Source organism: Urocampus carinirostris, chromosome 6, assembly GCF_059441175.1.
Source record: "Urocampus carinirostris isolate Australia breed hairy pipefish chromosome 6, RoL_Ucar_1.0, whole genome shotgun sequence".
Taxonomy (NCBI): Eukaryota; Metazoa; Chordata; class Actinopteri; order Syngnathiformes; family Syngnathidae; genus Urocampus; species Urocampus carinirostris.
In genome coordinates, this window is record NC_142354.1 from 1,776,689 (window position 1) to 1,801,459 (window position 24,771).

A 24,771-nucleotide genomic window follows, 5' to 3' on the forward strand; every position below is an offset into this window, starting at 1 on the left:
ATTGAGCAACTCCTCAAAATACTCTGCCCATCTGGTCCTGACTGCACTACCGCTAACCAGCAATCTACCATCCTTATCTTTCACTTTCTCTTCCTTTCCAGACTAACTGTTTCTTACTCTTTTCACTTCTTTTCAGAACACTTTTCTCCTTTCCTCAAAGTTCACTCCTATCTTTCGACACCATTTATCATTTGCTTTCCTTTTCGCTGCTTCCACTGCCGCTTTTACCAACCTTTTTTTCACTTTATATCTTTCATACGCATCGCCACTCTTATCTTGCAGCCACTCCTCAAAGGCGCGTCTCTTTTCTGTCACAGCCTCTGATACCTCATCATTCCACCATTCACTTCCTTTCCTAATACCTCGACCAACTTTTCTCATTCCACACACTTATTTTGCACCCCTCAACACTGCCTCTTTAAACCACTTCCATTCAATTTCCACACTCTCCATTTCTCTTCAACGAACCCGTTCATAGTCTTCCCTTATCCTCTCTTTAAACTCTCTTTCCTTTTCTGCCTTATTCAACTCTGACATTTTCACCTCTTCCCTCACACTCTTCTTATGACTAGCCCTCCACGATCCATCTATTCTCAGTTTTCCTTCCACATAAAAATGATCAGACATACCACTCATTTCACCTCTGTAAACATACACATCCAACAATCTACTTAACATCCCTTTCTTAACTACTACACAATCCATCAGTGCTCTGCCACTATCCACTCTGACAAAGGAATACTTATTCACGTCCCTCTTTTTAAACAATGTATTTCCAATCACGAGCTCATTTTCCACACATAATTCAATCAAATTCTCCCCACTCTCATTTCTTCCTGGTACTCCATATCTACCAATCACATTTTCAACCGTTTCATCACCCACTCTAGCATTCAGGTCACCTCGTATTACCACTTTCCACCCTTCTTTCGCACTTGCCACACATTCGGACAAGTCCTTCCTAAACTCCTCTCTCTCCTCAGTGCTTCTTTCTGAACCAGGTACATATGCACTTATAAACATCCATACTTCTACACCCCACTTCAACCTCACCCACATCAATCTCGAAGATATCTCTTTCGACTCCACCAGTTTTTTCTTTTGCTTTCTCACTCACAAGCACAGCCACTCCTTCTCTAGCATGTCCACCCGTAACTCCAGACCTTCTACCATACATACCCCCAAGCAGTAATTCACCCCTTCCTTTCATCTTTGTTTCACTCAAGGATAACACATCAACCTTCCTTTTAGTCATCATCCTTCCGATCTCCTCTTTCTTCCACTCAGTCGCTTTACTTCCACATCCTCTCACATTTAAAGACCCTATAACTAGGGTTTGCGAGACCTTTCGGTCTCCCGCCCCCCTTTCTTTGCCTTGCTGTCTCTTAGGGAGTAGAGATAGAGAGGAGAGGATCCCCAGTCCCCTCGCTCCCTCCACTTTAGTCGCCTCTTACGACACACAGTGGACCATGGTGGGAGAATTCTCTTACCTCTCACAAGGAGAGGCCCCCTCACCACAGGGACAAGGTATAGTTGTAGCTTTGAAATATAATTTATTTGTTTTGTTATTTCTGTTTTGTTGGGTAAGTTTGTTTTTCTGTTCTGATTTTGAATACATCCTTTCTGCAAAAAAAAAAAAAAGATGCAATAGGGATGGGCCAGTGGTGTCCAAACTTTTCGGAAAGTGGGCCAGATTTGGTAAGCTGAAAAAGTGCGAGGGACGACTTTTCTGGCATTTTTTCAACCATTAAAATTAGCAACTCCCAAAACATGCATGAGAAGGTATTTGGACATTACAAATTGTCTAAGTGGGAATTTGAGAGTGAATGGTTGTCTATCTCTAAGTGGACTTGTGGTTAACTGGCAACTCACGAAGAATGCTAGGATATGCTCCAGCAGACTGTGTGACCCTAAGCTCAGGAATAAACAGGTAAAGAAAATAAATGAAGATATTAATTGCAAATGCAGACTTTATTTCTTTTTAAGTTTTAACAAAATCACAGACCGTCATAAAATAAACAAAAAGTCTGTCTGGGAAAACAAGATTTTACTCGTTATTTATTCAACTCATCATCTCAGTGGCCTTGGGGGTAGGGCGCCCGCCCCGAGGCTGGGAGGTTGCTGGTTCAAGCCTTGGCCGGGTCATACCCAAGACTTATAACATTGGTACTCATTGCCTCCCTGCTTGGCGCTCAGCATTAACGGTTGGAATTGGGGGGTTTGGTCACCTAATGACTCCCAACACATCAGTTACTTTTTTAAAGTTTAAACTTAATCACTGAGCATTATAAAATGGGCAAAAAGTCTGTTTGGTAAAACAATATTCTACCTGTAATTTATTAGACTTAGGAATAAACAGGTAAAGAGAAAGAATGAATGAATGTCAAGTCAGGTCAAATTTATTTGTCTAACCCTTAATCACAAAAATGTCTGCACAGGAACTGCTCAGGATTACAATTACACCATGGCCTGATCTTAAACCAACATGCGGGCAAGGAAAAACTCAAAACTTCAGCGTGAGGAAAAAAACCTTGAGAAGGGGCCTCACAAGTGGTAATCCCCCTTCCAGGATGACCAGGGTAAAATAGATTTAGTATTGGGAATGAATGAATGAATATCCATCCATTATCCGCACTGCTTGTCCTCACTAGCCATCCTTGGGCAGTGGGCAGGGGACACAGTGGTCGCCAGCCAGTTGCAGGGCACACAGAGACATACAACCATTCACACGCTCATTCACACCTCGGGACAATTCGAACCGGCCAATAAACCTGACATGCATATTTTTGGAATGTGGGAGGAAACTGGAGTGCCCACAGGAAACACACGCAAGCACAGGGAATACATGCGAACTGAGCACGGGGAGGCCAGAAGCTGGAATTGAACACTGGACCTCTGTGGGGCTGCGCGCTAACCACCCAGCCACGGTGCCGCCATGAATGAATGAATACATTTATTGCAAATACAGACTTAATTTTTTGAAGTCCTAAAGTCATAGACCATTATAAAACAGGCAAAAGGTCTGTCTGGGAAAACAATATTTTACTCATTATTCATTCAAATCAAGAATAAACAAATATCTTGCCTGCGCAAATGTGAAGGGTGACACTAGGAACTCAACTGCAGCATGTAGTCAAGGTCTAGCTCAAGAACAATTTTGATGCGCAATACATAACGCAGGTGAGAGTCGCTTAGTCTCGTCCTTACGTGTCTCTTGTTAAATGTTCATAGAATGAATTGCTTTTGTCACAGGTTTCATAACATTATCATGTTTCAGATGTTTGGCGTAGTGAACTTATTAGTCAATAATATAGTGTAGTTTAATAGTTGTGCCTTCTTCTTTGTTGACTTTGTTGCAGTCCAAGCTTAATCCATTCTGCTCACCAGTCATGGCATGTTAGCCTGTGGGGTGGCCAATAAATTTCAAGGAGGGGGGGGGGTTGACTACCCCTGCTCACCCCCCGTGGCACCACTAAGTGTGAGTTCATCTACAGCGGAACAAACTGAAGCAAATAAATCTGTCCCTCTTGGTTGGTCCTATAGTGGGTGAGGCTGGGTTGCATGTAAGTCAGTTGTTGTTGTTGTTGTTGAGTCACTCAAGGCGCCTAAGGTGATCCTTAGTAGCGCTAGACTCGCTCGTGGGAGGTTCGGTAGTTCTCCGAAGGAGAGGGGGCTGCGACTGTCCTGTGCCGCCAGGCCTGACGGGGTGTGACCCAAGCAAACCAAGCATACGAAGCCTCTGAAGTCCTTAGTACGTTCGGACAGGCCGGTGCATGATTTATGGAAGCCCCGTGGGCAGGTAGTACAGGTGATTGGGGTGTGGTCGCAGCGAATGGTTTGAAAGCACCACAGGCATTTCAACTGGGGGCCAGGGTTGCTCTTGAAGTCGCCCGACCTAAGAAGAACAGAGAGAGGAGAGTAGAAGAGAGAGAAAAAGAGGGACGGATAGAAAGAGAGAAAGACAGACAGAGTAAAATGCAAAAAGGGGGAAAAGAGAGAGAGAGGTGGGGAGAGAGTAGGAAAGAGGGATAGAGAAAATGAGAGACAAGAGTGTAAAGGGGGGAGAGAGAAAAGGAGAGACAAAGAAGGAGAGAGGACCAAGAAAGAAAGAGAGAGCGAGTCTGAGTGGATTGAGTTTGATTCGTAAGGCTCCCCCGGGAGAGAGCCCTTCGCAGGACACCACGGGAAGGTTCCTAGCCTTTGTCCTGCTCAGCTGTTGTTTGCAGATGACACTGCTTTGGAGCTTTGGTAGTGGAGTTTGATAGTGTGTAACAGAGGGAAGCTTCAGGCGAATGCAGACAGGAGTAAGGTAATGAATGAGGTGTTCGAGAGGTGGTGAGGTAGGTAGAATAGAGGTTTTGTTGAATGGTGTAAAGTTGCAATAGGTAGATGATTCTAGTAGTTGGGTTCATATGTGGCAGTAGGTGGTGGTTTGGAGGGGGATGTGAAGAAGAGGGTGGGCGAAAGGTGCAAGGGAATGGGTGTGCCGAACGCTTTGTTCTAATGTTAAAATCTGCAAATGGGTGCAAAGCAAGGATTGTGGTCTTACCAACCAGTGATGTAGGCCTGGGGTTTGAGAGTAAATGGGCGTAATAGGTTACATTTATTTGAAATGAGATGCTTGCGTAGTATGTGAGGAGTGACACGACTGGATAGGTTAAGGAATGTGGAAGTAAGGAGAAGAACTGGTTTGGCGAGATAGCTTGCTGAGAGCGTTAATGAAAATGTTCTAAGATGGTTTGGACATATGGAAAGAATGGATAAAGTCCATTTGACTAATAGAGTATGTAGAGCAGAAGTTGCTGGAAATAGATTGAGATGGATGGGGTGAAATGTGCTATGGATCTGAGGTTGGTTAATTTAATAGATGCAAGAGTGTGTGGTAGGCGTGGCAAAGGATAGTTAAGAATGACTGATATGGATGCATATGATGCAGAGGGGGTAAAACAGTGTATGCTGTTGGGCCTCTCTGCTGATGAGAGGTTGCATGGCCCAGAGGTTGCTGTGGGCTTAACGTTTGGTGTCAGGTTGGGAAAAGCGAATCGGAATGAGTGTTTGGTCAGTGCGGGTGTGTTTTTGACTCTAGCACTCCAACTAGGGGGATATGGCTTCGGTATATTGATTGATTGTTTGGTCCTTCAGATTCTGGAGATTCAGAAGCTCTCCATGTTTATATCATCGTCTACTCCTCTCAAAAAATCAGCATCTGAATCCAGTCAGATGCATCCGTGATTTCATTGCAGGCTGATGAAAAAAGTAAACATTTGTTCCTTTTGCTTGTAATTGTCTCTTGATATCTAATGAAACCTTTTCAATTATCGCTACCACAGTGTTGCGAGCCAGGGAAATAATGGCAAGTTCCTGCTTCTTCACAGGACACATTTTTGTGACCATTTTCATTACGCAATCTTTATTAAACAGCTTCCAGTTGCTCCACAGCTATCGTTTCCAATTAGCTTGTCTCATAGTCAGCATTTTTCATCTGTTAGTGCCTCTCAATATTACAATATTACGACAGCCACAGTGTCTTGGTTAATTAGGCAGACGCAGTTGTTCCGAACTTCGGTAAAAAGACACTCCAATTTCCACTTCCCAGGAAGCAACGGCTCTCACAATCAATTTCCCTCTTTTTATAAACAGTCCCTATGTCGAAATTCGGTAGGCTTAAATTCGCACAGAAGGTTAAGGTGGCCAAAGTGTTACTGCTACTCGCTACTGTTATGTGGTAAAACTGTAATTTTTGGGGGGACAAATGTATTTTACATACCTGTTAACCTGTACGGTTTTGCCGTACAAAGTACGTTTTTTATGCATTTTAAGACAAGTACAACGTACAAAGAAATCTGTATGGAAAAACGCAAATTTTGTCAATAATGGGTACCATCCGGTATATACCGACTATCACGAAACGGCAAATCAATCAAATCAAAGGAGTTCGCCGTGAAACCTCTATCTCGGTATCGTTTTTTCCGTTGCAAACAAAGCGAGCGGTTTGATGCTACTATGTGCACGCGTCCGCCACCTGAGGATTTCCCTTCATGCATCATTCAGAAAAAAACATGTGGTGTACGATTAGTTTGTATTTTGAATGGGAAAATACGAGTTTGTACGGGCATGGAGCCGTGGAGGTTGACAGGTATGATTTTATACTGCAGTCAACATTACAGGCGGGCCACATATGATTAATTTTTTAACAGAAGCCACGGGTTGGTAAATTTTTACATGGGCCAAAACTAGCCTGTGGGCCTGACTTTGGAAATGCCTGATGTAGGCAATTAAAAGGTTCATCTTCGGCCCGCCCTCTTTTTTGGCACATATTTATGTATTACATCCTAGTATTGTACAGCCTTTTCTGCAAATATTTTGTTGTTTCCTTTTGTTAATGGTTGGTTAATGTATTTTTAGTGCGCCTCAAAAAAAAAAAAGAAAAATTGGCAGGTAATGTATTGACATAAGCCACCTCATTCACATTAAGCATGTGCATTGTGCAATTTACCTAAAGGTGGCTTAGCGCTCTTTTGCATATGAACATTTTCACATGACATGAACACTATTAAAATTTTGAGATTCTCCTTTTGTATCTTACAGGATTTAAACGTTCTTTGTTAAAATGATCTGAAGTAAAATAGCCCATTTTTATCTTCATTCTTGTTGTGTATAGTGGGAAAGGAAAATAGCTAATTAGAGAAATGAGCAGAGATATTGTTTGCCAGGGGTGAGGAACCTTTTGATCCAATGAGCCATTAAAAACATTTTTTTTTTGAGAGAGACACACCATATAGTTTTTTTAAAGACAAAATTCAACTAAACCGTCAGACCCGCTCTCCAGACAAAAGCTAATTCTTCAGCACATTTTATTTTACTTGTAATATTTGATTTGATAAAATCTATAAAACAATAATGCCAGAACCTATGTCCAGTATGAATATAAATATACCACTTAAGATTAATCTCTATCTCGTACTTACTTAAGAGTATTAAGGCTTACTAATGTCCTAAATAATGGTTTCAAAACAAGGTGCTGTCATATTTATTTTGTTAAAATGTCACAAAATACTGAAAACGAAGATACCACTGTTTTTACCTTCGGCGCAGGCAGGGCTAGGCAAAGGAGTGCACGCACCCTGTGTGTAGCTCCGCCCACTCCTAAAGCTCACCCAATTAAATGATCTAGGTGTTTTTCAAGCACGTGTGGCTGTTTAAAAATTGTTATGTGGCTTTTTATCACAAAGTGTCTCAGCGATTAAAATAGACAGTTCAATGAGTATGATGGTGTGACACCTTGACTCTAAACTAGTTAAAATTTGTGCTATAATCAAGTACACTGAGCTGAACATGGGCGGAAGTCTGTATTGTCTCTGTCCTGCACGTGCGAGAATCAACTTGAAATATATAAAGATAACGACTATTTACGCAGGTTTATTTTTATCTCCGACCCATATGTAGGCCTACTCATGGAAAAAGCCATAAAGCACTTGCAAGTCATAGGTTCCCAACCCCTGCGTTATGGCATTGAATGAGTTAACCCCTTACCGTTCCAGTAAAAGTAATGATTTTTGGTCTTTTTATTGGTAAATAATATTTGCAACACATTATGCCTGGAGAAAAAAAGGAAACGTCTTGGGAGGGACCTAGAAATACAGAAGTAAATGGTCTGAAGCCAGAAGGGATATCGATATTGAGTGTCTCGTCTAAGTGTTCATTTGCAAGCAGTCGCTAACGCAGCCTAATAAATATTCAGGCTTTAATTTTCCCGCAGTTTGGTGTACACATTTCTTTTCATTTCTATGATTATGTGGCTATTTTAACCCCTTAGGTTCATGTAAAATTCGCCTAAAATCCCAATTCAAGACGTACCCAAAGTAAATTAAATGTTGTTCTTGAACCGTTTTGGAAATTATGGACCGTTTGACTATTTTGGAAGTTAACACTCTGAAGTTCTGTCTCAAACTTAAATAATCACCGCAAGTGCTACTAACATTGAGTAATCAGAGTTGGAACGCACAGAAACAGGTTATATTCTTGCCTGAATGTATTTTTTTGTAATCAAATGTCTGCAGATAAGTGTAGCATTGGGCATCTTAGCTGGAAAATAGGTGAAAGAATAGCTTGGAGCCTCACCAAGTACCCTGCAAAATTTGATCACAATCTGAAAAACTAAAGATTGTATTTTGCACATTTTTCTAATGGTAGGTCTAAGTGTTTCCAAAAGTGACCAATTGGAGACAGTCCGTTCAAAACCTTTAAAACTTTGCATTTGCGTATTTTACTTGGACTAACTTTAAGACAATGTAAAAGAGTTGTAAATGTTTGACTTATCATTCTCGATGTAAGTACACGATTGTGCAAATGTGCGCGTTATAATGGTATGTAGAAATGAATCACGATTGGCTTTGCGCACGTTTGCTTTTGGCTGATTCTAATACACACCGTAAACGTGTACATTTTTACATTGGAAATTGCAATTGGCTAAAAGCGGTGTCAATTGAAAGGTCAGAGAGGCTAACAGAAGAATTAAAAACAATCTGACAAATCTGTTAAGTTTTAAAGGGGAGTAATGAAGCTAAACAGACAGATATAACAAGGATCATCAAACAATGTGGATTTTTTTCCTTATGCGTCGGCATTAACGTGTGTCTTGGAGTAAATATTTTACATAGTTGGATTCACTGGACTTTTGTGAACACAACCACACCATATTTGCGTCAAATAGAATCATGAGCTAATACCCAGGAGACTGTATAGTATAGGTGAGCAATGCAGGCTTTATAATTTCCGGGTATCTTCTTTCATTCAGACTGATGGTGATGTTTCTGTGATGAGTATATTTTGAAAGGTCTATCATGTCTTGAATCCCAAGAGTTTAAGCTTTACATTGATATGCGGCATGATGAATTTCAGTCACTGACTCAATTTATTGATATTGATTGCTCCGAATCAGAGCGCAATCAATCTTTTAATCTCAGTGACTGCTGATCTTTTGCTTAGTTTATATTTGTTTTTCAGAGGACTTACGTCTAAATTAGTTAAAATAGAATTGTAGTTTTTTTTGCATTTGATCATGTATTAAACCACTGAAGAGTTAATATTTGTGTTTATTTCATTGTTTTGCATTTTCAAGGATTTTGTGTTGCTGTTCAACTTTAAATCTGTCCAGTGTATAAAATGTTAAAATGGTTATGTATTTCACCATTTTTTGTAGATCCGTAAATATTTACATTTATATTTCATGTTTTTTCAGGGATCCTTTGCAAAACATATAAAATTACAGATTTCTAAATAATTTGGTGCATGTTTTTTTTATTATTGATTTGAAGCACCCGTACAAAGCCTGATGAAAATTAAAGCAACTCATGATCATCCACAGGGCCCATAAGGTGCAAAAACTGAAAAATTAATGTTGGCAAGAAAGAAGAAAAGGAAAACTGAAAAGGAGTCACGCTAGTAGTCAAAAAACTAAAGAAGAAAGCAACAACATTGTGGCACATGTTGGTACACAAGCGCTTTTATTACACTGGGGACAAACACAGAGAATAAAAGAGAGCACACATCATTTGGAAGCTGCTCAAACCTTTCTAGTGTCTATAAATAGATCAAGTATTAACACAGGCAGGTAGTGAAGACCACTCAAGGCCGTTGCTGCACGTGCTGGCCTGTATGTCTTTAGCTAACAAGGTTGTGTCTCACGTCATATCTTACTGCTGAGGCTGGTATTGGTTTTGGCCCGGGGGGGCCTCGGGCCCCTCGTGGCCCGGGGCCGACATCTGCATGAAGAGCTCCCTTAGCTCGGCCATGTCGTCATCCAATGATGGCAGCGCTCGTCTGGTGGGTTGCTGCTCACGCTCTTCAATGAAGTCCCACAACCGCACGTTGTTCATGAACTGCCAGGGAACAAAAACAGCTATCAGGCCGAAAGAGCCGCCTCTCAAATAAGAGCCAAAATTGCCATGACTTGTCTGATAAACCTTTTCTTTTGAACAGGACAGTAGGGGGCAGTAACACTTCACATGACAACTCGATGATGAAAACTGGAGCAACCATTAGCATCAATTTTACGCAGTTTTTTATTTTATTCTTTATTTAAAAGCGTGGTCTATCAAGTCAGACTGCCAGGAACAGAAATAATTTCAAGGTGTTTAAAGTACTTTACCCAAAATTCAAGCGTTTTTCTGACCTGGAAAACCCAACATTAAAAATCAAGCATTTTTAAGGATTTCAAGCATCCGTACAAACCCTGTTGAATACAGATTCCCGCTGTAGCCACGGTGGCGGTGTGAGCTTACACGGATGTTGCCCTCCGAGCTGAGCTGCTTGCGGGGCTTCTCCGCCTCTGCTTGCGTTCCGTCTGGGTAGGCATGGAGGTAGAGACACTTTCCTCCGAAGGGACATGATCCGCGGCCGAGGTCAAAGTACTTGCACGCCTTCTTGCTGCAAACGCGAATAGTGCAGGACCGCTCTGACTGAATACCTTTGCTAGCGCGTGGATCATGAGGCCAGTCCACTCACCTGACTCCGGTTTTGAAGAGCTCGATAAGATTGTCCTTGTCCTCTTGCTCCTCCACCCAATACACCGACGGGATGACAAACTCGGACAAAACGCGGCACTCGGGACAGGACCTGAAGGAAGATGTGCCTCACGATTTAATCTACCGTAAATTTTGAACTACAGCAACTGAGAGGTAGATCAAGGGTCTCCAAGGTGGTGACCCCCTAAAAACAGTCGGACCTGTTCTGAAAACAGCTCACCAGTGCTGGGTCAGTAAACTTATTTTTTATTGGTTGTCTGTATCTTTTTAACCCTATTTTGTCACACCTGTAATTATCATAGTATTAACATAACAAGTTGATATTTAGGAAGTTTTAATGGATACATTTCAGTTCATTGGCTTCATGGACAAAAAAAAATCTATTGAGAATAGAATGAGAATCTATTCACATATTTAACAAATGTATTTATTCATCATTGCTTTACATGAAATATAACACACTAAATTCCAAATTCTGGGTTTTATAAAGTGAACAAGTAGAAATGTAGTTTGCTTTTAACTATTTTCGCGATTTATTTAGCTCTCTTCTAGTTTGACTGTTTTCCTTTCTAGATAACGATTGGGCTACTTTTTTAGCAAGCGATCTAACTAACTTTTTGCATTTTTTTGCATTCTATCTAGCTAACATTTGATCTTTTTCTCCTAATGACCCAGCTAATTTATGGCATCCTTTCTAGCTAGATGTCTCGTTTTTAGCGTTCCATCTGGCTCTTAAGTTGGCTTTTTACTTGTTTACCTAGCTTTTTACCTCTCTTTCATTTGTTTACCTTCTAGCTAACTATCAAGCTACCTTTTTTAGCTTTTCAGCAAGCTACCTTTTTTAGCTTTTCAGCATGCTATCTAGATCCCCTCGGATGGGTCTGGCCTTGATGCGGCGAGGGGGCTTGCGTGTTCCAGTGACCCTGGAGAGTGATACCGTCGAGAGCTTGCTCCTGGTAGGGTCACCCATTGCGGGCCGGTCTCCGGGGTAGGTTCCAGACAAACAAAGACCCCAGCGTGTTGGTACGCTGTGAGGTGGCAGCCCCACCAACCGACTATCCTGCGGAGGGCTAACAACTCACCCAGGAGAAACCCCCTTTGTTATGAAACTGACCAGAGAAAGAAACCGGACTGACCAACACCGTAACGGACCCCAGCCTGCCCCCGACCAATGAGTACGGATCGACCTCCGTCATAAGACCCGTGTCGCCACCTGGAATGTCCAGACACTCCTTCACCCCGGAGCTGCCACCCTGCTGTCCCGAGAGCTCTGTCGCTATAACATCACCCTGGCAGGGCTCTGTGAAGTACAATGGCAAGGCAATGGTGAAACAACAGCTGGCAGCTATTGCTACATCTGGAGTGGCCCAGAGAGTCGGACCGGCCTTTACGGTGTGGCTCTTGCCATTCCAAAACCCCTCCGGAGGTCCCTCATCAGCTGGACACCCATAAGCGACAGACTACTGTCTGCTCGCTTCCTCCACCATCACGGGAAGATGACAATGATCGTCGCCTACGCCCCCACCGATGTCGCTGATGAGGATGCGAAGGACGCATTCTTGCCCAACTCCACCAGGTTGTCGACCAAGCCCCACCACACGACGTCACCATCATCCTCACTGATGCCAACACCACTCTATCGAGCAATGATTGGTCCCCCGGCTCACCTGTCGGCACCACCTTCGCTGACAGCACAACAAACGACAATGGCAACTGCCTCCTCCTCCTCTGCCACCAAAACAACCTCTGTGTTGCTGACACCTGGTTTCCCCGGAAACGCATCCATCACTGGACGTGGTACAGCCCAGTTGGCAGAACCAAGAAGGCATTGGACCACATCCTGATATCACGACGCTGGAAGTCGTTTGTAACCAACTGCCGGGTTTTCAGAGGAGCACAGCTTGGCAACACAGACCATCGTCTGCTGGTGGCCCAGCTCAAGCTAAAGCTCCGAGCCAACCAGCACAAGACTCTGCCTCGCCCCGACTCCTCCCGACTCAGCGACCCCAACATCGCCAGAGACTTCAGTTGCACCATCCGCCGCACTCTCGATGCCCTGGCTCCTGACAAGCTGACAGACTGGGCGGCCTTCAAGGAAAGTGTCCTCCAGTCTGCTCACAATGTCCTCGGACGCCCGCGATCCTCCCAGAGAAAGCCCTGGATATCAGAGAGGACACTCAACATCATAGACCAGCGGCGTGAGGCCCGGCTCCGAGGCGACCTCACGGAGTATCGGAGACTGAACCGCCTGCGCAATGTGGCCGTCGCTGAAGATAGGGAGAGATTTTGGCAGGCAGAAGCCCAACAGCTTGAGTCCGCGGCCAACAACAACAACATGAGCCGCATATTCAGTCTACTACGCCAAGCCCGTAGCGGCCCACACATGAAGACAGCCCTGGTAAAAGACTCAGACGGCAACCTCATCATGACAGAAGCCAACTGCCTCGCGCGCTGGAAGGAGCACTTTAGCCTCCTCTTGCAGCACAGCACCAACCCGGCTGATCCCACCCTCCTAGTGGCTGCAAACACGGCAGCTCCTAGCGACGCCTGCTGCACAGACCCTGTAACACCCGAGGAAGTGAGAGCTGCTCTGAAGAAGCTGAACACCAAGAAAGCCCCTGGCATCTGTGCCATTACCGGCGAGATGCTCAAGGCCGGCGGTGATGGCATGGTGGAGTGGCTAACCTGCCTATTCAACCAGGTGTGGGAATCGGAGCAGCTGCCCAACGACTGGACCAGAGGAGTCATCATGCCCTTCTGGAAATGCAAGGGTGACAGGCTTGTCTGTGGAAACCACAGAGGTATAACCTTACTCTCCATCCCGGGCAAGGTCTTTACCAGGATCTTGCTCAGCCGTGCCCTTCCAGCAATCAGAAGCTGCCGCCGTCCCCAGCAGGCTGGCTTTATGCCCAACCGCTCCACAACGGACCACATCTCTGCCGTCCGTTTGCTGATAGAGAAGACCCGTGAATTCCGTAAAGATCGCCATCTGTACATCGGATTCATTGATCTGAAGGCCGCCTTTGACACCGTCTGCCACCCTTCACTGTGGAACATCCTCCAAGCTCTCGGAGCACCACCCAAGATCATAGCCCTGTTCAAGCTGCTCTACAGCAACGCAGAGAGCTGTGTCCGTATCAACGGCATTGACTCAGACTGGTTTACTATCTCCAGCGGCGTTCGTCAAGGCTGCGTGGCTGCTCCCGACCTTTTTAATTGCATCATCGACCATCTGATGTTCAGGGTTAGTGAGCGCATCCCCGGAGTGTCTTTCGGCAACTACCACCTGACTGACCTGGAGTATGCTGACGACACCATCATGCTCAGCACTTCCTACAGCCAGCTGAGAGACGCTCTGAGCATTTACAGGGAAGAAGCAGCGCGGCTTGGCCTCCAAGTGAGTTGGACGAAAACCAAATTCATGTATGTCGGTGATGGACCAGATCCACCTCCCATCCAAATTGGTAGCGACATCCTAGAGCCTGTCAAGAGCTTTGTGTATCTGGGGTCCATGGTGACAGACAATGGGGACCTAAAACCAGAGATTCTCCGCAGAAGAGCCCTGGCAGCATCTGCTCTGCAGTCTCTCTGGAAACCACTCCGGCAGCACCAGACCATCGCACGCAAGACGAAGCTCCGCATTTACAACCTCGCCGTACTCTCTATCCTGCTTTATGGCTCAGAAACATGGCCCCTGAACGACACCCTGGCCACAAGAATCGACGGTTTTGATAGCAGGGCTCTCAGAACCATCGAGAACATCAGGTGGCCCCAGCGAGTCTCCAATAAAGAGCTCAGAGCCCGCACGTGCCAGCCCCGAGCATCTTCCTTGGTCGGCCATGTCCTTCGTCTACCACCAGACCATCCGACACGAGCCATTCTCCAGTTTGACCCAAAGGCCGCAGGCTGGAGACGACCACGAGGGAAACCCCGCACTCGATGGCTCGACATCGTTGCGGGCGACCTCCAACAACACGGAGTTGCTGTAGAGGATGCAGAACAGCTGGCACAAAACCGCCAGCATTGGAAAAACCTGGTTCTTCTGGTCGGCTCAACGCACAGGGACGGGACCCCCCGACCTTCGCTGGAGCAATAATCAATCTAGATAGGTTTTTACAAGTTTTGCCAGTGTCTGAAACTCGTGACAAAAAGTTACCGGACACCAGGGCAGACAACTTTGAAAAGTTGCCTGCCCAGCAATAAAGTTGCCTGCCCCATTTTTTACAACTTGAAACACAATAGGACAACTAATCGCAAAAAAAAGCATTCTTGCAAAGTATTAACGATTGATAATCAGAATATATAACAGAAAAACTTTTTCATATTAAATTTATTATAAATCTACTCATAACATTCATTGCATGTATATGACATCGCTGTTTTCCATCTGCCATCACTATGTACCTGTATTTACTCATCTTCATTCATGCAATGTTTGCGTTTCGTCGTCTGCTACAAGCCATGTGAACTCCTCATTCCAAGATGATTTTAATATACGTTTACGTTTTGTAGAGTCATACATTTTTTTAGCTCCTTTTGAATATTTCTTCTAGGGCTGAGGTTTTGGCTTGATTCCAAACCACTTATCCATTTTTCTTGTGTTCTCCGTGCGTCTACTTTGGAAAATGATATGCAAATGCACAACCTTATTATGCACGGGAGAGTCCGGAAGCAGGAAGTTATTTAATGCAGTCTTCTGATCGGCTGCCGAGTATGCAAATTGCTAAACAAACTGAAGTTCCAAAATTTCCAAACCGAACGGAGATTTCGTAATCGAAATAAAGCAAACGTTAAATTTGAATTTATTTATTTATTTTTTCCTCGAAAAAGTTGTCGGCCACCCGGGCGGAGATGTTTTGTAAGTTGTACGCCCGACGTAAAAGCAGACTATGTAGCTACCATTTTATATTTTTTAGTTATTAGGCTAAATTTTGTCTACCTTTCTAGATAACTATCTAGTTTTTAGCATTCTATCTGGCTATTTAGTAAATAAAAGTAGCTTGATGCTTAAAAAGGGTTGGAGATCATTTTTAATTTTTTTTAAAAACAAAAAAAGTGCTTTAAAATATCTTGTCAGACAACAAAATGATGCAGAAGCAGTAACATTGTTCAGAGATCAAAAATGTAAATAACACAAGCAAGTTAATTGTACTTTAGCAAAGTGACTGGTTCTAATAGAAAATAAACAACTTTTAGCTTTTATCTTCTTCTCTGCCTTATTAAAGAGACAGTGACTATTATCAGACCACTAGATGTTGAATGCAAACTATAGAAGTTTTTCAACCACTTAAAAAAATCGCCGCTTAACAGGACAATGCCATACAAACTGATGCCCACTGCCCTTATTCAATAGAGGAAAGGAATTAAATGGCATAGTGAAGTCACCAGAGAGCAATGTTGTCATCGTATTTAGGAAGACTTGTTGAGAAACATGGCAAAAATTTTAAGCATTTAATAGCGCTTCACCCAAAATTTAAGCACCTTTCAATTCTTGAAGACACAAAATTAAAATTCAAGCATTTTCAAGGATTTCGAGCACCCGTACGAACCTCGATGTAAACACATTGTCTTGAGTCTGGCTAGCAGCAAAAAAAATAAATAATAATAATAATAAAATAAAATAACTAAATAAATAAAAAATAAAAACCCGAAATGCACCCAAATGTTTGTTGACATTTTCTGTTGTCATGAGCTTGGCAGAGTTTTCCGTTCTGACCTCCATCTTCCTTCCTTCTATTGTGAAAAACGAAAAACAAGCTGCACCCTGTCCACAGTGAAAGCAAGCTTCGGAAGGATTGCCTCACATTTAACGTGACGTCATCAATCTAGCGTTCTTTCAAAAATCTTTTTTCAGTTTGAATTTTACTTCCAGCCCAAACCGAAAATGCCGTTAAGGTAATTTTGGCAGAAACATTTTAGGTACCATATTTTCCGCACTATAAGGCGCACCTAAAAGCCTTTATTTTTTTCAAAACTCACCATGCGCCTTATAATACAGCGTGCCTTATATATGGATCAATATTAAGTCGCAAAGTCTTGCAACTAAGGCAAGCAGCCGCCGACTAGATTTTCCCCCAAAGGCGAAGTAGTCAGCGGTATATGCTGGGATTTATATACCTGCGTTTCATTTCCTAACCAATGTGTCAATCATCATTTGAATCAGTCACTATTGGCTAAAATTATTCGGAGGTAAAGGGGGCGGATCCTTTTTATCATTTACAGGGTCGCATAGGCTAAAGGGGCGAAACAAAGCCTGCAATTGGCCGAAAAAGATGAATGTGAATCACACATGCACTACGGCATAGAGAAAACATTTTTCACTATTCTGTATTTGTAAATATTTTACTCTCCTGGATTTACTACACTCACGGTTGTAAGAAGACCATGGTTACGTATCATTATTGAACGTGATGGCTGCAAGAGAACTTAGGTGAGCTATGCGGCTTTATATTTTCCAGGTATCTTGTTTTAGAACGATCTTGATGTTTCTGTGATGAGTCTATTTTTAAACTAAATTCAATTCTTAGTGTTTATTGTCATATGCACAGTAAAGCCCGTTTCCCTGCACAATAAAATTCTTACTTTGCTGTCCACACAGTTGCCAGCAAAAAATAAAACGGAAACTAAGAAATGTTTGGCATTTCTTGAATCCCAAGACTTTAACCTTCCGAATGATATTTGGAACGATGCATTTAAGTGATTGGTGACATCGTACAGACACTGTTTCCGTACATGTCTGAGACACGTATTTGCTTCTTTGCAAGCTTTCGGAATGTTAAGGGGGTAATAAGTTTGACCTATCTGACTGTTTTGTCGACGTTCCCATTGTAGCGCCTTATAATCCGGTGCGCCTTATGTATGGAAAATATAGGACCAAAAACTATTTTTTGGGGGTGCGCCCTATAACCCGGTGCGCCTTATAGTGCGCAAAATCTCAATTTAGTCTATGCTACTGAACTCTTTTCTGATAAAAAAATAGCAGTGTTTCCCAGAAATGGGGAAAATATGTTTTTATGGTTGGCAATGAATGTGTTAACTAGTCTACTTTAACAGTTGAGTAAATACATTTTTACACCTGAACCAACTCACTATGCTATCATAGCGGCTGAAGAGATCATTTGGTTGGCATTTATTTCAAAAATCATAACTTTTGATAGAAATGACATAATGACTCGCTTCCTTTATGACATACTCAGAAATGTATGGCAGGTCAGATGAAATCATCCAGATGGCTACATCTGGCCCGTATGTTTGACATATCCGAAATAGAGTCTCTTGTTTCCTTTCAAACATAGCTATGCGGGCCGGGCCTTACTTAATGATCTTGTTGCTGAAGTTGCGTGTGCATCGCCACTGACGGATGCATGTCAGGCAGAAGATGTGACAGCATGAGGACAGAATACCAAAGCGACGCTCCGAAGGGATGGACTTCTGCACCACCACCTCCATACAGATGGAACATACCTCCAAATTAAACAGATAAAAATAATCACTAAGAAAGTCATGAGTTCAATGGATCGGTCACTTGAAGTCAGAATACATGCTCAAATCACAAAACTTGAATTGTGACGTTTAATTCAAGGGGGTCGCGGGCACTTTTGACTTTAGGGAACTTTTTTTTTACTTGACCAAAATAAAGTGCAATTGCACCTTCACTACACTGGGGGGCAGTGGTGTTTTTACTGGCCGAGTATTTTGTTTACATTTAGCCTCCACACACTGCATTAATCACAGAGAATACAAATTGAGTTTGAAGTGTTGACACGTAGTGGAGTAGACCCTGAAGTGAAGAGACTGGGTAAAGAAATAAAAAAAAGTCTCCTCGCATAGCACTTAACTGCAACTTGAAGGGAGACAAGCAAAGACCAGTGTGTTTGCTATGTTAAAATTGTTGCCAGCGGACAGCACGAAGCCAAATAAATGACGCTATCACTTCAATACATTACAACTCAATCAAGCTTGAGTTGTTTTCTGCGAAAAACGCATGGCATGGGTGGTGGTGACTGTTAATATGAATGAATGAATGAATGAATGAATGAATGAAAATTTTATTTCGAACATAAAAATAAAAACAGGACAAAAACAATGAGTCAACAACAAAATAATGTCCCACAAAATGTTCGAAAAGGGGTAGTCAGAAGCAGATGCTTATTTTTCCTACCCCTTTATCTTCCCTATTAAATACATTTTATAGATAGCTCCCTCTTGTGTACAATACAACAAAATCTCATGGATATACTTATTACATAGGTCAGATATCAATAATTATAAGTTACAATAATCACATATTTTATACACTAATCTTCGCAATACCCATCCCTCAACGTCATAATGCGCATAATGTCACTGCGGCACCAGTGATAATATCAATAAAAATAAACACAATATTTATAACAGTTCTGATGTGATAATAGCACAATAACAACAAGTTAGCCATGGTTTGAAGTGCAGTATTTCCAGTCTCCCTCATATCCCATTTTCTTCATCTCTGTATTTCGCCAGTAATGCTTTTTTGTATTTAAATTTGAACACATGGATATTTGGACATTGTTTGATTTCATTTTGCAAATTATTCCAAAGTCTGACTCCACACACAGACACACACATACTTCTCCTGGTGGTTCTCACCTTTGGGATTTTGAATTCACCACAGCCCCTCAAGTTATAATTTCCCTCTTTCCGAGTGAATAATCTTTGTATGTTTTCTGGCACTATGTTTTTGTTGACTTTAAATAACAGTTGTGAAGTGAAAAATGTTATTAAATCATCCAGTTTCAATAAATTGGACTGCATGAATAAAATATTGGTATGATCCCGATATCCTACCCTGTGTATGGTTCTTATTGCACGTTTTTGAAGGATAAAAAGGGGCTGTAGTGAACTTTTGTAATTATTTCCCCAGACTTCTGCACCATATGTTAAATATGGCAGAACGAGAGAACAATATAATAAATACAATGCATTATAATGTAAAAGAACTTTGGTTTTATTAATTATTGAAATGCTTTTAGATACCTTTGTTTGTATGTGTCTGATGTGTGTTTTCCAACTTAGTTTATTGTCTATTATGACCCCTAAAAACTTAATTTCTGATACAATGTCTATTGTGACACCATCCATTTTTACTTCTAAATTTTGATTTGCCTTACGATTACCAAAGAATATTACTTTGGTTTTATTTAAATTTAAAGATAATTTATTTATATCCATCCATACTTTTAGGTTAATTAGTTCACGATTAATACAGGTTACCAAATCCATATAGTTATCATTTGAATAGAAAATGTTAGTGTCATCTGCAAATACTACTATTTTCAATAGTTTTGAAACATTAAAAATATCGTTAATATATAAATTAAATAGCTTTGGTCCCAGGATAGAACCCTGTGGTACTCCACAACAGATGTCCAAATATTCAGATGAAAACTCTCCCATTTTTACATATTGCTTCCTCCCCGTCAAATAACTTTGAATCCATTTCAAAGCCACTCCCCTGATGCCATATCTTTCCAGTTTTTTTAATAGTATATTATGATTAATGGTATCAAATGCTTTTTTTAAGTCAATAAATACCCCGACTGCGTATCTCTTCTTTTCTATACTGTGGGTGATTTCTTCTACTGCATCAATAATTGCCATTGTTGCTGATCTGTTTGCTCTAAAACCATATTGACTTTCATTAATCAATTTATGTTTATCTACAAATTGTTCCAGTCTATTATTGTAAAGTCTCTCTAATATTTTAGAGAACTGAGGAAGCAGAGATACCGGTCTATAGTTTGTAAAAGTGTGCTTGTTCCCATTTTTGTATATTGGTATAACTTTTGCTATTTTCATTTGATTTGGAAATGTGCCTGTTAGAAATGATAGATTACAGATGTAGGTCAATGGTTTCACAATGCTGTTTATAATTTGCTTAATTAGTACCATATCGATGTCAAAACAATCCATAGACGTTTTGTTTTTACAGTTGTTAACCACGTCTAAGATTTCTGATTCCGTAACCCCAGATAAAAACATGGTCTTGGAGTTCATTTTTATTAGTGACTCAAATTGTTTACCACTGCACTCTGGGATATTTGCAGCGAGCTCTGGTCCAACATTTACAAAATAACTATTGAAATTCTCCACAACTTGATTTAAATTATAATTTTCACTGTTCTTATCAATAAAATAGTTTGGATATGCATTGCTTACATTCTTTCCTTTTATTATACTATTTAATATATCCCAAATACCTTTGATATTACTTTTGTTTTGATGTAATAAATTGGTATAGTATAATTTCTTGCTTGCTCTTAATATTCCTGTCAATTTGTTTTTATACGTTTTATACCGGGTTTCGGCTTCCTTAGTTCTTAGTTTAATAAATTTTCTATATAAGTAGTTTTTTTTCTTACAAGCATTATGTAAACCCTTAGTTATCCATGGATGATTTACAGATTTATTCTTAATATTAATTTGTCTCATTGGGCAATTTTTGTTAGGTGAGCTGTAATTGCCCTTGAATTTTTGTTGTACTTGTTGGTGAATATTTCCAAAAATATGTCAAACGCACCATCCACATCATCTGTACTATATATTGATATCAATATCAATATCAAGCAATATTTGTTATGCCCACACAAATATTATGTGATCACTTTAAAATAGATTGATCTTGGAGAGGGCGCGATAGGATTTCTTCTACTGAGGGTGGTGCTGGTTGGAGTCGTGGGATTTGGGGGAGATGCGTGACAAAAATAATTGCACTAATATAAGCACTAATATATCTTACACCTGTAAATATTTTTTTTAATATGCTATTTTATTTTGGGCTGGGTTTGTAATCAACTCAAATCAAATTGATTTGTAAAGCACTTTTCTGGCTAAAATGCTGTATAAAAGCATTCAGCATACAAAAAGACAGTAAAATCCCCGCTCCCCGCCCACCCGAAAACCCAAAACACATCATACACAGACACAATGGTTTAACGCAATGGTTAAAATACAATAAAAACAAAATAAATAGTAATAGAGATAAAATATGATTGTGGCAAGGCACAGACTAACCATGTGAGGAAAGGGACCTAAGGGAGTCTCATCCACACTGATAGGGATGGCAGCAGATGGCCACAGGATTTTCAGCCATTGAACCACACCCTACCAGCGTGCTACCCCCAAACGGAGAAATCGAAATAAAAACAATTGCAGAACAAAACATTAATAATCCCACATATAACTTCATGGGTTCTGGAGGAACTTGTCGGTCTATGAGATAGCAACAAAACCAGTTTAAAACAGTATAAGAGATGCCCACCAGGTTTCTAATTCTGTTTAATAAAATGTGGCGATCTAATGTGTTAAAGGCACCACTGTGATCCAGTAGCACCATAACTGTGTGTTTACATCAAAGCGGCGCTGCCATGAGCAGCTGCCTTTTCCAGCAGCTCCCCTGTTATCTCTCACTTTTTGTGATTTTTTGTTTTATTGTCTGCTTCTATCTTCGGTGTTTTTCTTCCAGTTTTGACAACTACACTATGGATTACTTCTATCCTATGCACATGGGTTTTAGCGCACAAAAATGCGTTTATTCAAGGAATTAACTCCTTGCCCTGAAGAATTCTCGTGCCAGCGTGATGAAGGGGCCTATCGTGGAGGAAGAACCGGAGCTAGCTAAGCGGCTAGCGGCGTTATGAGTCAATCATGGTAAATGCGAACTCACTACCAAATGAGATCAACGAGTGCTGGTGGAAAACATCGAAGCGCACAGGGAGCGCAGTTGCTGTGTTTTGCGGAAACGTGGCTCACATTTAGCATTCCGGACGCTAACGTGTAGCCACCCGGAGCAATCCGGCTTCAGCGTCGCTATACAGAGACACGAAAGCCTACGGGAATCGGAGAGGAGACGGACTCGCTAACACGAGGTGGTGTATCCCTGGACACAAAGAAAAAGATTTCCATCTGCCGCAGGGATGTCGAACTTTTGGACTGGCGTGTGACGTCATCCACTCCGCTACAAGCACCCCTAGGGCATCATGTTAATCTGTTAATAAACAACGGGGTAGACTGCTGGAAGTGTGAATTTCCCTACGGGGATGAATAAAGTATCTATCTATCTATCTATCTATTAAAATCCATATATACCTGATATCATTTGAACATTTTCAAAGGGCAGTCTCTGTTCTGTGGTTGATCCTATAACCAGAATGAAATTTCTCTAAAATGCTGTTCTCCTCAAAAAAGGCCAGTGTGGAGAGAAATTGACTATATTTAAAATCTGTTTCTTAAAGAATCCATCAAATGTACAAAATGTGGGAATTGGATCTAAAAAGCAGGTTGTTGGGTTGACTTGGGAGAAAACTCAAACAATTGTCCTTGCATCAGCTTAAGCAAAACCTTCCAGTGTTTCCTCAGGTAAAATCATGCTATTGTAGATCTTACATTCTGATGGACTAAATGGCTGGGCCTGATTTGAGTAATTTTACTTTTAAAATGGTCTGCAAAGTCCTCACAAAGAGCATTTGTTGGCTCCAGCTGGGACTTTTTTAAATCAGCTTAAGTTAAAAGTTTGAAGGTGGAAGTGGTTGTACGTGTTCATAGTTTTACTGCAGCGATGTAGATATTTAATTTTATTTATTTTGTTAATTTAAGTTATTTTGAGATTTGAGTTTTGGACAAACAATTTGGGAAGCTGTCGTTTCGATTCATAAAACATTTCTACATCAATGTCTATCATAATTATTGTGTTTTTTATCCATTAACATTATGTCCTACTTACTAGTAAATGGACCTTGTGCCCATCCATTAAACTTGTTTGTAACCATGTCAGCCTTCCCAATAACTTCTAAAGGAACTTGCTACAAAAACTCGGTCAAAAAGTATCAATAAAAGGATGAGCGCGCCTATTAACTCAAACACACAGTAGAACAAAGCAATAACCAAAAGCAATTTGCGAATGTATCAGATGGACCAATACCTTGTCTTGACTGAGCTGCGCAGCGAACGATTTCTCCATGTCCCTCTCGAAAGCCAGTAAGCACATCTACACACATATCACAACATTAACAGCCAGCACCACAACGACACCATAGTAGGGCTGCAACAATTAGTTGACGTCGACAAAAATCGATGACCGAAATTGTCGACAATAAATTGCATCGTCAACTATTGTCTCCAATCACTTTTTTTTCCAACAGAGAGAGTAATCTTTACATGAATACCATTTTCACTGCACAATAGTGTCTGTCTCGAGCAGTAACAGGCATACAGAAATGGAGGTATCAACATCAACTGCGCGTAACAAAACTTCTACGGTTTTGGAGCATTTTAGCCTGAATATGGCCAACAAAAATACAAGTTAAAAAGTTTGCAAATCAGACAGCTTATAATAGCAGTATATATATTTCGTCGACGCAGGACGTTTAAAAAGCACATCGGATGGGTGAACAAAATGCAATCAGACTTTCCTTGGAAAGATTCAAGTAACGTTTTTGATGACATGCATTGGATACTTTCTACGTGTATATTTGGCTATAAAAGAGACCTTGAGCGTTATGCCAGACAGTGCCTGATGAACGTATTTGAAATCAAATCCATTCATTTTTCTGATAATAAGACGCAGTTTTTTCATAGTTTGGTCAGGGGTGAGACTTAAATGTGGATTTATTGACACATTTTTACCGGGTAAAAAAATTCACGTTATTTTCACACTGAACCGAATGAGGGTGCTTTAAGGCCTGTGTTGATAATTGTATTGTATAATATCAAAACTTCCAGTGTTGTTGAAATGAAAGCCTCCCCGAGCTTACCTCACACGGGTAAATGTCAGTAAAATGACTTTGGATCTCATTTTTGGGAAAGAACAACACAGCACAGAGAATTTGCACATTGTATTGAAATAATCTGCATTTATAAAGCACTTTTCAAGTCAATGAAGACTTCCCAAAAACAATTTTGCATACCTGTGACACTCGCGCGCTGCCTATGTCATCATGACGCGCCTCACTTTTCGACAAGCATTCACAAGATAAGGTATCACAAGATAAGGTATCAAGATAAGGTATCATAAATATTCAGAACTTACTCAAAAGTGTTTTTAAACAAGGTGCAAATGCTCTGTGTTCTTCTGTTCCAATACATTCCACAAAAATGAGAAACAAAGATGTTTTAGTGATGTACAGTGACTTGCGAGACTATTTGGCCCCCTTGAACTTTGAGACCTTTTGCCACATTTCAGACTTCAAACATCAAGATATAAAACTAT

The 24,771-nt window shown here is 41.2% G+C and overlaps 1 protein-coding gene across 2 annotated transcripts in view; it reads right to left on the bottom strand.

The window, feature by feature from the left end:
- Positions 1-9,489: 9,489 nt before the first annotated feature.
- Positions 9,490-24,771, bottom strand: part of mkrn2 (makorin, ring finger protein, 2) — a 44,463-nt gene continuing 29,181 nt past the window's right edge. For both annotated transcript variants that reach the window (XM_088337434.1, XM_088337435.1), the window contains 5 exons: positions 23,485-23,550; positions 17,842-17,990; positions 10,507-10,617; positions 10,284-10,428; positions 9,490-9,881 (listed from right to left, as the gene is read on the bottom strand). In XM_088337434.1, coding sequence (XP_088193560.1) covers positions 9,696-9,881; positions 10,284-10,428; positions 10,507-10,617; positions 17,842-17,990; positions 23,485-23,550 — 657 coding nt within the window. In that variant the 3' untranslated portion in view covers positions 9,490-9,695. The remainder of the gene's footprint in view (positions 9,882-10,283; positions 10,429-10,506; positions 10,618-17,841; positions 17,991-23,484; positions 23,551-24,771) is intronic.